We start from the raw sequence: 17,206 nt of genomic DNA, 5'->3' as shown, positions 1-17,206 counted from the left end.
CAACGTGGCTCATATTGTAGAGTCTGTGGTATTTTCTTTTCCTTTAAGGTTCAATTATGTTCTTTTTTTTTTTTTAAACCTTTTATCTAGTGGCTTGGAAAGGGTCACTTGAGTAAGAGGGCAAGCTAATATTTTGTACAGAGGTAAGTATGTTTGTAATAGGAAGATTTTTCAGTATTTCTAAAATACATTCTGGCTCAATATACTTCAAAGTGTGTTCTTACTGCAGGGGGGTTGGACTAGATGACCTTTAAAGGTCTCTTCCAACCCAAACTATTCTATGATTCACTCTTCTGAGATTTAATCTTATTTCTACCAGGCTATCTCTTAGCCATCATGTCCCAGTCAAGTCCAGATCAAGAATATACAGATGGTTGCTGATTCTTAATTTATTAGTTGGTTTCAAAAACCAAAATAAAAGCCTGAAATTGTTGCTGGAAGCTGATCCAAAGACAACAAAAAAAAATTTACAGTGGTGGCATACACTGTGGAGCAGAGAGTACGCTATTCTATCAGGTGGAGAGTCTAGAACATCTGCGTATTAAACTTCTAAAAAGCAATTCATAGTCTTCCAGACAAGAGGTGACAAATATGATGTTCCCTAGGACCAGGTCCTAAAGAACATTACAGAGCATTCTCAAATACTGAATGTGAAATGTGTGTTTAGGTACTTCAGCCAGCTGGTCACTGCTAAGTCTAAGAAGTTGTACAGGATTTCAGGTTTCAGAACTTCTGAGGGTAATTCAGAAAAAAAAAAAAAAAAGAAAGAAAAAAAAAAAAGGTTGGTTATGGTTTTGTGGGTTCTTCAAAGTATTTTTATGTTCCTCTCCAATTAGTAAGCAATTTGCTTACTAATAAAATGAGCAGAAGAGAACATTTATTGTATTTGTGCAGAAAACAACTCTCCTTCCCTTCCCTCCATCCCCTTCCAATCTGCTTTTGGATACTCTGGTTTTAGTGTCACAGCAATATGTCCAGTATGTTTAAAAGAAAAAAAGCTTCTATTAGATGATAAAAATTCCAATTAAATGTCATCTTTCACAGAAAATCTTGAAGCCAAAAGTGGAAAAAAAGCCAACAAAAAAAGCACGTCAAAATCCTTAGATTTCAGATGCACAACAATCTCATATGCATGAAGATATTATTATCCCATGAGCAGCTTCTCTACTACTCAAAATCTACTACAGTAATCCAAGAGTCTGGAGAAGTTGACTGTAGGACAATACTGAGTGGAGCCCAGACAGTAGGCAGGCTGTGACTTGTCTACTCTCTGGATTTTCCCTACAACTACCCTCAGTTATTCCCATTCTAAGTTCTCTGGATACTACACGCATTGGAAACCTGAGCTGGTGTTGATGGGGCACATCTAGCTTAAAAAAGGATAAGGCAGCACAGACACCCCAGAGTGCGAACTCTGAAAAAGCACTGAAGTGATGGTGAAGTATAAAGCTTCTTACAAGTAAAGGGAGAAAAACAAACCTAGATTTATATTTTCAGTCACACAGCTGCCTTTACAAATCTTTCACTTCAGGTATTCTACAAGCATGCACTGGTTACACTTGTGTCTTTGGCAAAGACCTTCAGACACGACCCAGTTTTCCAAGGATGAGACCTAAGACTTGCTGGAAAAGGGGGCAAGCGTTCCCAACCCACGATAATTTAAGTAGTGGTACTCAAAATCACTAGTCATTTGGAAAAAAATAATACACTCTTTTCTTTGTGCCCTTGTCTTCCCTGATTTCACAGCAGCAGTATTTTCTCCCACTGCAAACATAACAAATGGTGCACAGCAGCCTGGGAAATTTGAGTGAAATAAGTTCTCTAATGGAACATCTTACCTGCTAATAGCTTTTATTTTTGCAAGCAATGCCTCTGTGTGCCTCCCCATAGTACATGCTCACCATCTGCCTTTATTCTAATAAATGAATTCACATTACAAACACAGAGCGCAAACATACTCATATCCTGAACTTACTGCACCCCAGGGCCAGATGTTTTTGCAGAATGTATAACTAGTAAATGTTTGTTCCCAAATGTTTGAAATGGTTCACAATCTTTCCTAATAATAATAGGCATAACCACTAAAAAATTCACCATAGCCACACTATGGGAGGTAAAAATCCATAAACAAACTTACGTATTTTCATTAACTGGATCTTTATACTATCTTTCCAACAGAAAACTCTGCTTCCCAGATCATCTTGTGTGTATTACAAGTATTGCACACAATGAGATGTTGCCATTTTGCCTGCCTAGTAACATTAGTCTAGTTTTTGAAGCTACAGGCTTTCATTCCCAAAATTTCACCTTTTAGATGAACAACTCATTTAATTGCATGTCATCCCTGGCCTATGCAACTCAGAGAACTTTTTTTTTCCCCAGAAGATTAAACATAATCTTACCTTTTTGTCCTTCACATACTGATGCTCAACACTGATATCCTCTCCAAATATATCTCTCTATATGTCTTTCAAATAACTCTTTCACTAAAATATTTCCTAACTGGTAATTTGTATCTCTCAATGTATTCAGATGTATCAACTGTACAACAAATCAAGAAAAAAGAAAAGATGATCAGTTAGGCCTACAAATGACCTTTCAGATTTCATCTACCAGTTTCCTCCTACGAGTCCAAGGCTGCATGTTTTACAGTTGACTGTTGATGCTCATATATCCCAAAGTTTCAGGTACCACTTTTACAGCACTTTGTTTCATAGAAGTAACGCACAATCAACCATGGTGACAGTGTCGTATTAACATCTCTGGAATCCAAGGAACCTTCAGAACAGAAATAGCCTTTTAGCTATCAAATGAACCACACAAAACCTGCTGTGATACCACTACTCAAAAGCTCAAATGGATTTTTCTCAGTAGCCGGTATTTCTAAGGGAAGAAAGCTTACCCATGCATACAGTACACACACAATACATGTGTGGATTTCTGTCTAGTCTTAGGCTGTTGTCAAACACATTGGACAATATCAACCAAATCTGACAGAACAGTAAAGGACAGAAAATGTCAGAAGACTCAAAGACATTATATTTCTGCAAATTTGATTAAAATAGCCAGCAAACAGACCTTACTAATGTCTCCACTGACACACTGCCCCATTAACATGATCCCTTAATATATGCTGTCTAATTCCAGCAGCAGACATCACAGAATCCCACGCTGCAAAGTGACATTTAGGGTTCCCTAATCACAGGAGAAGTTTTAACTAGAGTTCATGCTTTATTAAACATCAGAGAAAGTAATCACAGCAGTGAAACCATTAAAAAAAATTAATAAATTTGGTTTTCTTAGTCCTACTACTTCAATAATATTTTGTTTCTATTCTAAATATTGCTCAGAACAAGGTGATGGCATGAAGTAACTTTCTACTTATGCATACCAGATAAAGCAGCTAGCTCAGCTTAAACAAAAAAAAAAAAAAAAAAAAAAAGGTCTTCTACAGCCAATTAAGTAAGCCTCAGCAGCCCCCATTGGTTCAAGACAACTTCAAAGAACAATTAAGACATTTACTACAATCATGGCATAGTAGCTTGTTTGTGCAAGATGAGCACGATTCATAGAATCATAGAATCATAGAATAGTTTGGGTTGGAAGGGACCTTCAAAGATCATCTAGTCCAGCCCCCCTGCAAGAAGCAGGGACATCTCCAACCAGATCAGGTTGCTCAGAGCCCCGTCCAACCTGGCCTTGAATGATTCCAGGGATGGGGCATCCACCACCTCTCTGGGCAACCTGTTCCAGTGCTCTACAACCCTCATTGTAAAAAATTTTTTCCCAATATCCAATCTAAATCTACCCCCCTCTATTTTAAAACCATTACCCCTCGTCCTATCACAACAGGCCCTACTGAACAGCCTTTCCCCATCTTTCTTGTAGGCCCCCTTGAGGTACTGGAAGACCGCTATCAGGTCTCCCCGGAGCCTCCTCTTCTCCAGGCTGAACAGCCCCAACTCTCTCAGCCTGTCCTCATAAGAGAGGTGCTCCAGCCCTTTCATCATCTTCGTGGCCCTCCTCTGGACCTTCTCCAACTGGTCCATGTCCTTCTTGTGTTGGAGGCTCCAGAACTGGACACAGTACTCCAGGTGGGGTCTGACCAGGGCAGAGTAGAGGGGGAGAATCACCTCCCTCGACCTGCTGGCCACGCTTCTCTTGATGCGGCCCAGGATGTGGTTGGCCTTCTGGGCCGCGAGGGCGCATTGCCTGTTCATGTTAAGCTTCTCATCCACCAGCACTCCCAAGTCCTGCTCCTCAGGGCTGCTCTCAATCCATTCTCTGCCCAGCCTGTATGTGTGCCTGGGATTGCCATGACCCAGGTGCAGGACCTTGCACTTGGACTGGTTGAACTTCATAAGGTTGGCATGGGCCCACCTCTCCAGCCTGTCAAGGTCCCCCTGGATGGCATCCCTCCCTTCCAGCATGTCGATGGCACCACACAACTTGGTGTCATCAGCGAACTTGCTGAAGGTCCCACTGTCCATGTCGCCGACAAAGATATTGAACAGGGCCAGGCCCAACACAGACCCCTAAGGGACGCCACTCATGACCAGTCTCCACATGGACATTGAGCTGTTAACCACCACTCTCTGAGTGCAGCCATCCAGCCAACTCCTTATCCACCGAGTGGTCCGTCCATCAAACCCATGTCTCTCCAGTTTAGAGAGAAGGATTCAGTGCGTGTATATTTTTTCCATGTCCTTTTGATGTTATTTACCCTGATTACTACATCTCACTACGGACAGTTCTTCGAGTAAGGATACCAGGCACAAATATCCTTGGCATGTGCTACCTCTCGCGAGCTTACATGAGCTTGGAAAGGCTGAATGGTTGGAGGGGAGTGTATCCACTTTACTCAGTACTACAACAGCCACATGCACCCCCTCAGCTATTGTGTCTCACATGATGAGGCAAGGATTTCTTAAATCTGACTCAACTTCCTCAAACTTTACCACAGTTACAAAAACTTGCAATGATTTAGAGTTCACAGAAACAGAGGCACAGAAACTAAATGAAGCTTTCTGACCATTCATCTGAAAATAATCTCTGCTTTATGACAACTATAGCTGAAGGCCTTTCTGGCCGGGGCACTAATGCATGCTACTTTGGTTTCCAGGTCTGCCTGGAAATGAGACTGAATGAGAAACAAACAAACAAAAGAAATAGAACTACTACTCTCCATTTAATGTGTTGCTACATAAAAAGTGACACTATTGTTCAGGCAAGAGTTAGTTCCGTGTAAAAAAGGAAGTCAATGGCTGTCTGCAGCTAAGTCTATTGGGTTGACTTAAACCTTCCAACTAATATTTTTAATACTTGCTGACCTTTCATTTCCTTTTTGGGATGCTCAGTTCAGCGCACTTGCCTTTGCATATGCTGACAATCATATGCCAAAGTGATGAGGAGCCACACAAGGCAATCCTTCAGTCTCATTTATGTGCTGTATACTCAAAAAGGACCAAACGTTCAGTCTTGTAAGGCACTTGGTGTCACAGGGTTCAAACCCCACTAAAAAGCAGCAGAGCTCAGACTACATGCAGTCACTGCAGAACTGCTGTACTGAAGATGAATATTTGCTTAGGGAAGCCACAAAATTATGATTGCTTAAACTATAATAACGCTATCATTGTTATATCCTTTTTAACATATTTTTCGTTTACTATAAATGTTACCAGATATTTATTACTAGTATGACAGAAAGTGCTAATGGGTTGTGCAGCAGGGGTCAGCAATGCATAAATTCCCAGGATGATACTCTCCATAAAAAATGGAGCTGTCATGTAATAACCCTCCTCAAAGAGTCATTAGGAGAATTGTGTGGTTTAATCTCTTTTTTCCTCTGAGGCCAAAATTTGATGACACAATAAACCCAGCTTTGGGGCTCATGGTATCAGACCAAAAAGAGTGGTGGCGCTCTGACGCAAAGCAATGATTTGCTGCAAATTTATTTATAAAAAAAAAAAAAAAATGAACTGAGTAAGACCTCTGCAGCTCCAATATGCTCAAAAAATTCTGACTAGTTAACTCTGTAACATTAGGGTTTATGCTGGAAAAGTTATTACTTCTTCCCTCCATGCACACACAGCCAGTGTTAAGAGTGCTGGAAAAAAAAATAATTCTCACATTTTATGAATAATTTGTCATAAACAGCAGCAAATACTCACCTCTGGTCCACATCAGATTTGTATGACTGGGTCATCTAGCAACACACAAATCCAGTGAAATGCCAGCCTGGGTCAACCAATTATATATTAATATATACTGCAAGAGATAAAATCCCTACTCAGAATAGGGCCCCACCCTCAAATAAAGCCACAGGTTGCTCAAGCCCTTGCCCAGTCCATTTCCAAGTATTTCCAAGGACAGAAGTTCCACAACTTCTCTGGACCCTGTCCCAGTGTCTGACCTCTCCTTGCACACACACACAAAAATTTAAAAATCCTAGTATTTCATTGGAATTTCCCTTGTTGCAACTTGTGTACATTGCACAAGATCAGCACAGCCCATTGCACAAGTCACCAAATACTTCTGAGCTTCCTCTGCTGCACAGCAGCTGTTCAAAATGCAGGTTAAAGATCCGGATATGTTTTTGAGATTATATCATCCAAGGACAAAGGTGGCATTCTGCAGTGCAAAGTGCCAGGGCTGTTGAAGGGAAAGGATTAAGTTGCTCAAAACATAGTTCCTTCAAGCAGTCAAGTCTGTGGCTGGCGATGAGCCACAGCATTAAAGGGCTATCACCTTTTGGTGACAGGAACAGCAAAGACCAACACCTCTCCTGAGAGCGATGGAAACAAATTAAGACCTCTGCGCAGGAAAGAAGCAGCTGACTACACTTGATATACAAGAAAGTACTTCCAGCTGACTGATTTCAGTTCCAAATGTGAAACTGACTTGCAAAACCTCAACTATTTCTGCTCATCAAACTAAGAATATCTGAAATTAATTACAGATAAGGACAACCTGATCCTCTAACAACTTTCTTCAAGCATGAAATCAGATAAATTAAGATCTTATTTAGAATATAAACACTTGTTTACATATCTAAATGCTAAGCACATTAATATGATACCATTATTAAAATACCAAAGCAGCTTACATTATACCACTTACTGAGTCTGTTTCATTCCTGTATCTGAGAAATTGTACTACAAGTACTGAAAGCAGATTAAATACTCAACTTTAATAGGCCACAAAAACCGTAAGTGATAGGAAACACAGGCTACTTATTTAAAAAATAGTTTTTAATAAAAATGGAAATAACAATTATGATAACAACTAACAAAAGCTAACGCTTAAAATTAACCATATTTAGTGTGCTTTACCTGATCCTCCAACAATGCTGCACAGGATTTACTTTAGAAGCAGGAATACAGATATTCAATAGGTTGCCTGCATGACTGAATCATCTTAAATTTGAATTAGAAACAGCATTAGGATTTCGTATCTGAGGATGAAAACCAGCAAGAGGCACTGGATGCAGTCATTTCTGGTTTACCAGAAAGATCAGCACACACAAGGAAAAACTACGTGCTAGCTTCCATTTCAAACAAGCAGTACTGTTGCTAATCAGCAAGAACTTGTGTCTTACTGAAAGGCTTTTGAAACTTGCTTTGAAGGAAAATTCTTGGAACACGCAAGTCTTCTTTTCTATTCACAGTTTCTCGCTGCACATATTCATTGACCACTTGCTCATATCCCTCAGTCTTGAAAAGGTGAGACAAGAACTCTGGAATATAATTTAAAAAAAAAAATAAGATGAAATATTATGTTTAAGCTATTTTTAAAACATTGCTCAGCATTTATATAAGCATATGTTCTTACGTGTTACAGCATGAAAATCACACAAGCCTTCAGATTTCAAGCTGTTCTATGCAGGCAGACTGCTGAATAAAAACCAGTACAGATCTCCTTTAGAAACACTGACCCAAGCAAAATAGCTTGCAAAACTGAGGGTTAAGCTAGTTGCTCAGTTTAGTTTCCAAAACTCGCCACATCCCTTGTTTTTATTGAGCCTTGCCATTCTCCCTGTGGCTCATTCCAGTGTTTTCACTCTGCAGCTGACCTTCACTAGCTGAATACATCACTTATTTCAAAAATTTCAAAGGTAAACCAGCCTTGTAGACACATCTCTGCTTGAGGAAGAATACCGCCCTACATTACCAGACATTCACATGCTATTTATTGCTCAACAGAAAAATGGCAAAGTGGATATGGTTGTAGCAAGCCTCCAGTAAATCAAACTGAAAGTATTTTCCATAAACAAGAGAATTTTACTCAAAGCCTATCTCCCTTAGGGAAGGCCGAAGTACCTCCCAAACACGGTGACCTATGCAGCAGAGAGGGCTGCTCATGCTATCGACTTGTCACGTTAATTAAAAATAATCACTTTTTATTTTCCTGCACCTTGTTTTATTTTCTCAGGTGGTAATTTCACGATAAATTTAAGCCATTCTAAACTTGTGCTACTTAATAGAAAACAAAGACATGCCTTTTTTTCACTACTCAGGGGAGATGAGCTCGATGAAATGGCTGATCATGTGGGGGACAAGAACCTCAGTGCTGGAAGTGGCGACGAGTTGAGGAAGGAAGGTGAGACCACCAACTTCGGTGGTAGCGCAGGCTTGTACCAACTTAAGCCCATCATGAAGCCACAGGCACTAGTTGTAAATGTAGTGCGTTCATGTAAAATGGGGGATTCATGTCAATGAACTATAAATAAACAGTACTTAATTGTGAACCTATTGAAATCTCATTGTGAGGAAGTTGCACATATTTCATAACACAAAATTAGAACCATGCATTTCTCAACAAATTTAATATTATTGCAAACAGTGGAGGAATGGAATTTTTTTTTCCATTGAAGAAGCTCAGTGTTGTTATCTGAGGCCATAAATAAGCATCATTCAAATCATCCCATGCAGCAATTATTTGGTATACCAAATGAAAAATAGCATGGGTTGGAAACTGTGCAGAAATGATGAGAGTCATGTTTCTAGTAACAAAAGAATTCTCAAGCATTAAGCAACATTTATATGAAAACAGCGAGATGAATGAGATCATAATGATTAAAAATGGGAGCAGAGGTGCTCTATGAGACAGCCACAGACCACCCCAAGGCAAAACAATTGCTAACATGAGCAATATAAGATAAATTCTCTCTTTTCTCCTTCCTTCCTCTTCCTCCTCCCTACCTCCATTCTTCCCCCAGAGCAAACACACATACTAGCAAGGAACCTCTCATTTGGAAACAATTCTAACACACAATAAAAATGGGATTTAAAATTCCACAGCTAGGTCAATCTCTTATTTGTTCCCTTTAGCATCCACTGTCTTTGTAAGAGTTAATCATTTAAACAGAACTAAAAATCACTCAATAAATAACAGTTCTAGAAATGCTTCAATGAAGCTGTAGCACAGCCTGCGCTATCTTGGATTTCATCATTGCCCTATAAAGAATAGAGAGAGCTCAGACAAGATTAATGTTTTTTATATATCAGAAGCAATTAGGTAATACGTTATGTCATAAAATATGAATAACATTTGCTTGGCTCCAAATCGGTCTCTTCAGTGGCTGTATTTTGCTTTAGACTAAGAGCCCCACAGAAATAAACACACAGCTCTTATTACACAATGCCCTATAATTGATAAGGGGAAGTAACGGTTCACTAAAGTTTAGCATGAGGAATTTGGAGTTATAAGACAAGCTATAGTCTTAACTCACTGTGGAAGTCTAAGCAAATTCCTTCATCTCTCTGTGCTTCAAATTATCCACCAGTAAACTGCAATAATTACCTTCCTTCCTGTGCATTACAAGCACTGAATGAAAAACTGTTTAAATACTGTATCACATGGAAAAGTTTTTTGCATCAACTTTACCAAAAAAAAAAAAAAAAAAGAAGACATACTGACCACAGCTAGTCAGTGTTATCTCAGCAGGATTTGTGCACAAGCTTCCCAGCGCTGCAGTCATGGCTCTGCTTTAGAAGTCATTGACCCCTTCAGTAGGCCTTATCTTGCAAAAAGAACGATGCCAAAATAACTGTTTAGCTGCTTCATGAATATGATAAATTCTGTTACTGAACATTGGTCTTTTTCCCTTAGATAACAAGTCTGAATGAAATTCAGCAAATTCAGAAACTGCTGCTCTTGGCACATTACAGCACATAGAAGAAGCCCGTAAACAAGAAAAGTGCTCCAAAAAGTCCTGCCAGTCTAAATACTCTCTTCCTCCCAAAAAGGATGGCAAGTTAAGCACACCACGGTTTAACAGTTCATCTGTGTAACACAAAACTTCCATGGGCATGTTGGCAATTCCCTGAAGCAAGTTTAAACTGAAGATTCACAGAAAAGAAAGCAACTCTACAGTATGTCTTACCTTTAGTAAAAAAATACGATCTTGTCCCATCTTGTCTGACATAAAAGTTTTCTCCAAGTTTGCTGCCAGATTTAAACCTGAGCATTGCATGATCATATAATCCATAGTCTCTGAACAAGACACACTTGCCTGGTTTTAATACCTGTCACATAATACGTACATGCTTTAATAAGGTAAATTGATTTATTTGTATACACATACAGACACATGTAACTAAGACAAGGTATCCTAACATTCGATACAGAAGTGATATATGTGTTGAATTCACTCCCTATACTACAGAAAAGTTGTACATAAACTGCACTGTCCACTCTTAGAAACACTTCCCCATGAACAGTAGACTACAAATAGTTTTAAGATACCTGTTTGGGTGCTGATCAGCTAAATAAGCTTTTTGCAACACTCTTCAAGTATCGAGGAAAGAAGAAAATACACAGTTTAACAATACAAATTAAGTCCTAACAGGGCATTTTCTTTGTTGAGTAGTACACAGTCTAGTACCTGATTTTTCTTAATGATTAACAACAAAACTTAGAATACCATGACATTTCTTTTTTCATGTGAGAAAGAAAAATGTTGTAATATATTAAGAAATAAAAAGGAACAATTTCAGGAAAATGCATTGTGGATTTGGGTTTTTTTTTTAATTGCTCTTTGGTAAAGAAATCAAGCCATAAAGAGTTTGAAATTTAGAAATACATGGTCATTGGCCATGCTGACTTTAGACATTTGATGCATGCAACCTTCCTACCTCATCAACTACCAGTTGTATTTGTTAGAAGAGAAAAGAAGTCCTTTCCACTTGCAAATTTGTGCAGAAACCTACAAGTGAGTTAAATGAGCTAGGCATCTCCACAGAGAAAACAATAACTAATATTTTCATGTGCATGAGCTAAGAACCAACCCTGACTTTGGAAAATAACTGGAGATATAAAAAAAAAAACTAACATTCCCTTTTCAAACTACTGATAATAAAACAAACAGGGTATCTGGTAACATAAAACCCCAAATACACACATATGTATAAATAAAAAAAATATGTTGACTGTTTCCCTCTGCAATCAATGACATCTCAGGGAAATTCAGAACAGTCACAATTCAGATGGTTTAAACCACCCTTTGGATGGGTCTGTTCCAGTCTATCAGCTAACAAAGGCAGTCCAGGGAGATGAATCTCTCTAGATTAATGCTGATCTCTGAATACCCAACTTGTAAATCACCACAGATCAAGTGTGTTTAATAACAACAATAACATCCTAACTGCAAGTCACTGTATCTTCTGGAAGTCAAATTTGGTTCACTGTCATTCACATCTTACTGACACAGACATTTCTGCAATCCATAAACGTTATTTGTAGCACACAACCTAGGCGCCCAAGCCACGGGTCCAAAATAAATTTTTGTTATGCTGATAGTGTGCTTTAGGCCAGAATCCAAACCACCTCACAATACCAAGAAAGAAAGAAAACATTGTAAAACATATTTTAGTCCTGTATAGAAGGTGAACTAACTAAATAAATCCATGGAATATAATAGTAAAGATCACTACTACAGGAGGGGTTATTTTCTCAGGAAAAAAAAATAAGTACTTTAAAGCTAAAAAGAAGAAAAGTGTTTTAAAGGCTGTAAAATCAGCTGGTTTTACCTTGTAAACGTTCTGTAAGACAAGATGCATTTTGTCAGGATGAATGGCAGAAAGCACAAATATAAGTGTAACAACATCCACAGAATCCGCTGGTATATTTTCCAGAAGATCATCTTTGGTAAGATCACACTGGAACACTTTACATCTTTCTGTACTGTATAAGGCATTTTTCTAGGGAAATGAAAAGAGCGTGCTTTCACTGAAAATTAGCAGCATTTGTTATTGCAAAAAAAAAGTAAAAAAAACTTGTGAAACTCATTAGTAGAGCAACACAGAACGTGGTGGCAAAAGAACATTAACTTCCAAGAGGTGACTGATGTAATCAGAAATTCTTTGCTGTACACTATAATAGTGAAACTACAACTACTAGATAGTCTGTTCTTAGGAATTTGAGAAAGAATGTGCATTAAGACAGTTCAGAAAACATACCACTTCTGTTTTACCACTGCTTCTACTCTTTAAAAACACAGAAATACGATTGAAAGAAATCATGCATTACAAGATGATCAAAGTACAGCTCTCGAGCTACTAGAGGACTGTAAACAGTTTGGGTTTATGTCCCATAACCTGCAGCTGGGCTGTTCTAGCCTGCAGTTTTGCTGGATAAAAGTAAACCTGCTGTTAGCAGGAAAGAAGTCCACAGCAAGAGCTGTGGAGGCAGACATCATGAAGTCATCCAAAACCCAGCCCAACCTCATCTTGCAGCACAGCTGCGGCATCCCAGGGAGCTGCTGTCCTCTCCTGTTTGCCACACGTATTTCTTCCCATCTTTCCCATGAGACATGCAGTATGTCTCATGTCTTGCGGGTGTCAGTCACAAACATCCCACAAGAAAATGCTTTCAAATAACAGATACACAGAAATTTACCTGTGATTACAAACCAGTAATAAACCAGGAAACTTTTAAAGCCTAAAGCCCCCACCAGCCTTGCTGGAAGACTTAACTTTGGACTACAGTACCACCTACCTACAAATAAGTATAAACAGACCTATTTCTAATCAGGCTACAAATTTCCTTAACAATAACTTTTCATAGCCCTGTTTTCAAGATTCTCCATGGGACTCCCTCCTCTGCCCCACAAATATCAAGGGCAAGCTTCCATCCCAAACAAATTTTGCTTGTACTGTACAGCCAGCAGAGATAGAGTAGTGTTCCCAAAAACACAGTCTTCACTGATTGTTCAAGTAATACACATATATTACCATAATACTACAATTTGACACTGACAAACTAGGTGTTGAGCAGTGATTTGGGTTCTTGCATAGGAGCTCCACTGAAATGGATCAGCCTCCATTTTTAGCCAAAAGCTATTCTACCCTTCTTACAAAAAGGAAGGCAAGAGAAGTCTGTCGTTCCAGTCATTTGTAATTTCAGAAGCTTCTAAAGACACTCTAAAAGAAGTTCCAAATATCACACCAACCTTGACATATTCAACAGCTCTAGGAGAGAAATCACAGGCATATGCAAAAATATTCAGGTCTTCTTCTAAGAGTGGAAACAAGCAGTTTCCAACCCCACAGCCTGCTTCCAGAATGGTCAGTTTCTGATCTGCAAACTGGGGAGGAAGAAATCCAAGATAAAACACATCATTTTTGTTTTCCTCATGATATGAGCAGAGACACTGTTCAATCAGCATTTAAAAAGCTACAATCAATTTTAATTACCATTGACTCAAAAACCAAAGTAGGCATCTATTGGATAATCTGACACTACAAAACAGAAAGCTTGATTACTTTAAAATTACAAATTTTTAAGAAATGTATTAATATTTCTTTAGTCATCTACCCCTTAAGTAATCAACAGATTGTTGTACCATTTCTGTCGTGTCTTTCATTCAGCTGTAATGAACAACAGATGCATCTGGCTATTCCCCTTAATGATGTTCTGCAATTAGCCTGTAATTCTGGATGCTTTTCTTTAAAGTAGTGTTCTGCATCAACTTGCATCTGAAAACATCACATCACAGAGAGACAACTTGTCTATTTAGGATACAAAACAAGTATTCCAGATTTCATACTTAGTTCCAGTATGGGTCAATTATAAACTGACGCATTGAAATCAAACTGATGCATCTGATTCTGACGCATTAAAACCAAACTGGCGCATCTGATTCTGAGGAGGCATCTTTGATATTAAGAGAAACTACACAGGGCTCTGCAATCTTAACATGTGACAGCTCTTATAAGTGTTACTACAGCTTTTGGAAACAATCAATCCCATTTTTACAGAGAAAGTATATAGATCTCACCTCCCGACATGCTTTTAACTCTTGAAACTCTCTGGTTGTCCAATGTCTGTCTTTGAAGAAGTTGGTGCTGTTTCTTTTGTAAAACAGATCCCAGTTCTTCTGCGCTTCTTTCTCCAGTTTTAGCTGTTTGAACTCAGACACCAAAACTTGATCTTTTGCCAGTTTCTCAGCTTCTTCTGGGCTAAGGATTCTTGCACTATGGCCTTTTTTTTGGAAAGCACCATCTTCAGTAGATGTTGTTATATTTAAGCAATTGGCTGATGTGTTTTCCTGGAGCATCCTAGATTCTCTCACACAAGTATGAATGAGAAGGACCTAAGGGTCTTTGGCGTATGTTTCCATTACTTAACTTAGCTAAAACAACCGAGGATCTAGAAGCAGAAGAAAACATGAGAAAGAGTCACAGTGTGCACTTATTACAATTTTATGGTGATCTGTCCTACCTGATGGACTGCAATGCCACCAGATTCCTCTTAACTTCAGAAATCCTCCCTCCAAACTAACAACTGCATACAAGATCACACTGATGTCAAAGTTAAAGAAGACACTTAACAGAGTTTGCTGGACTTCCCTCTGCATCCTAGAAAGCTACCTAACAACAAAAAGATGATACAGCTTATTTTCACTAAAATTGACTTCAAAAGGAAAGCAGGAGCTTTGTTTCTTGTTAACCTCAGTTAGAACACCTCAAAAAAATTACACCTGAAAAACAGGTGACATTTAAAAGTCCTGTTAAAGTTGATGAAACAAACTGTATTCATGTTAGCATTTCTCCTTCCTATTTTCACCTCTGTACGAAAACACTGGAGAAAACATCAGCATTTATAAAACCACATCACTCAAACAAGAGAGCAAAACCAGTACCGTGGCCAAAATACCCATAGGCAGCCTGTGTCAGCACTCCTTCCACTGCCTCCTGAGGATCCGTGCTGGTTTTAACAATTAATCACAGGTGGTTTTACTTTCCAAAGTTAATAAAAATGGACCCATTTAAAGAGTTCTGTGTAGAATCATAGAATGGTAAGGGTTGGAAGGGACCTTTAAAGGTCATCCAGTCCAAACCCCCTGCAAGTAGCAGGGACATCTCCAACCAGATCAGGTTGCTCAGAGCCCTGTCCAACCTGGCCCTGAATATTTCCAGGGATGGGGCATCCACCACCTCTCTGTGCCAGTGTTCCACCACCCTCATTGTAAAAAATTTTTTCCAAATATCTAATCTGAATCTACCTCCCTCTGTTTTAAAACCATTACCCCTCATCCTATCACAACAGGCCCTACTGAAGAGTTTTTCCCTGTCTTTCCTGTAGGCCCCCTTTAGATACTGGAAGGCCCCTATAAAGATCTCCCCAGAGCCTTCTCTTCTCCAGGCTGAAGAGTCCCAACTCTCTCAAGGCTGTACGCTGGGAAAGGATCTGAATCTTTTCCCTGATGTTAAACTAGTTCTGACCTCTGCATTGCTACAAACATCCAGATTCCAGAAGGTGAATTAAACCCTGCATGGCTCAGTAACTCTCAGGGAAGCCCAGGCAGCCAAAATATGCCACATCTGTATGCCAATGCCCAGCACTGGGCATCAGCATCATTTCACTGAAATGGAAATAAGAAAAACCCAACAATACTCACCCTAAAAAAAAAAAAAAAAAAAAAAGTACTTCACCTATATGTTTTATCTTCCATGATACAAACACTAATGTAAAATACAAACACGTACAAATTAAATAAAGAACCATGAAAATTGTGTCCAGCTTCACGGGAGACAGATGACACTCTCTTTTTCCTTCAAAAACAACGGAAAGGGTTACAGAGAAGAGGTGCCCTTGAAAGAAGGTCTCCCCAAATCAGCAAAATTTCTACTATGTGCCTGGCATGCTAGAAAAAGGTTTCTATTTCTTCATAGGACAAGTTTGGAAAAAAATCCAAGCTAGTCCTTTCACTGACCCATCTGTGCTCTGAAGACGCTGTGGTGGGAAGTTAAGACGAGGATAAACACGGTTTTAACAGCCTACGTTTAGGCTAAAGAGCCTTTACAAGGTGTTTAGTCCAGCCCTAAACCCGCAAATAGGTAATACCTCTGCGCAAGGCCCCGGTCCCCCCCACAGGGTAACCGGCTTCCCGGTAAGAGCTGCTCCCTCAGAGGGGCCGGGGCCGGGGCCGGCACCGCGTATCCCGGCACGCAAGGCCCCTCCTGCCCTGCCCGGCGCGGCCCTGCCCTCCCGAGGGCGGGGAGCGGCGGCTCCCACCTCTCCTCTGAGGGACGTCCCTGCGGGGACCCGCGGCCCCGCCGCGGGGACAGCCGCCCTTGCTCGGCCCAGCACGCCCGCCCCACCTGGCATCGCCCCGCCGTACCCGCCGCCGCCGCCGGCCCCGGAGCCGTTTCCCGGCTACACTCGGCCCCCGGAAGGGCGCAGGGCGGTAGCGCACGGAGAAGAGGAAGGGACCGGCCGGGCCGGGAGGGGAGGGGACGGGACAGGACCGGGGCCATGAACGGCTCGGCGAACTCGCTGCTGGACAAGGACGAGCACCCGCTGCAGCTGGGCGAGAGCTTCGAGCGGCGGCCCAAGGCCTCCTTCCACACCATCCGCTGTGAGCGCCACTCCTCCCCCCACCACCTCCTCCCGCCGGGCCCCGCCGCCGCCCCTTCCTCCTCCCGCTCCCCGCGTCCCGTCCCCCTGCCCCGGCGGCGCTTCTCCTTCTGCCGCACCCACCGCTCCTGCCGTCCGGCCCCCTTTCCTCGCAACCCCTTCCCGCCGCCCCGCCATCCTCACCGAGGTTTCCTACCGGGGTCCCGCCGCGGCTTCTTACTCGTTCACGGCCCGTCCCCTGCCCGCCGGCTTGCGGGGACTTCCAGCCCATAACGACGAAGCCTTCCCGTCGCCCTGGCCGCCGCTGCTCCTTCGCGCCGGTGCCCCGGGGCTTCGTCCCGCGCCT

General features: G+C 40.9%; 2 protein-coding genes across 3 annotated transcripts in view; one reads left to right on the top strand and one right to left on the bottom strand.

The window, feature by feature from the left end:
* Positions 1-7,169: 7,169 nt before the first annotated feature.
* Positions 7,170-16,718, bottom strand: METTL6 (methyltransferase 6, tRNA N3-cytidine). Of its 2 annotated transcripts, none has more exons than XM_086742780.1 (6): positions 16,605-16,718; positions 14,279-14,649; positions 13,451-13,585; positions 12,030-12,200; positions 10,385-10,526; positions 7,170-7,735 (listed from the first exon to the last, which is right to left on the bottom strand). In XM_086742780.1, exons 2-6 carry the CDS (start codon positions 14,555-14,557, stop codon positions 7,572-7,574), a joined length of 891 nt encoding a protein of 296 aa, XP_086598906.1. In that variant the 5' UTR covers positions 14,558-14,649; positions 16,605-16,718; the 3' UTR covers positions 7,170-7,571. The 2 variants fall into 2 exon arrangements, with proteins under 2 accessions (XP_086598906.1, XP_086598907.1); XM_086742781.1 differs by lacking the exon at positions 16,605-16,718 and adding an exon at positions 16,348-16,432.
* The window catches only part of EAF1 (ELL associated factor 1), a 20,488-nt gene continuing 19,859 nt past the window's right edge, over positions 16,578-17,206 (top strand). Inside the window, exon 1 of the mRNA XM_086742782.1 lies at positions 16,578-16,861. Within this exon, the coding sequence (XP_086598908.1) occupies positions 16,759-16,861 (103 nt within the window). The 5' untranslated portion in view covers positions 16,578-16,758. The remainder of the gene's footprint in view (positions 16,862-17,206) is intronic.

This window comes from Chlamydotis macqueenii, chromosome 2 (genome assembly GCF_036417535.1).
Source record: "Chlamydotis macqueenii isolate bChlMac1 chromosome 2, bChlMac1.mat, whole genome shotgun sequence".
NCBI classification, from domain to species: Eukaryota; Metazoa; Chordata; class Aves; order Otidiformes; family Otididae; genus Chlamydotis; species Chlamydotis macqueenii.
The sequence above is the reverse complement of the archived record's forward strand: the minus strand, read 5'-3'. Positions and strand labels throughout refer to the sequence as shown.

What these genes read in the sequence shown, in the direction of transcription:
- METTL6 (XM_086742780.1), bottom strand. Translation starts at nt 14,557, where the DNA reads ATGCTCCAGGAAAACACATCAGCCAATTGCTTAAATATAACAACATCT. An exon ending in AGTTAAAAGCATGTCGGGAG is followed by an intron (nt 13,586 to 14,278) that starts GTGAGATCTATA and finishes CTTCCTCCCCAG; the next exon opens with TTTGCAGATCAGAAACTGAC. An exon ending in GAGCTGTTGAATATGTCAAG is followed by an intron (nt 12,201 to 13,450) that starts GTTGGTGTGATA and finishes TCATTTCCCTAG; the next exon opens with AAAAATGCCTTATACAGTAC.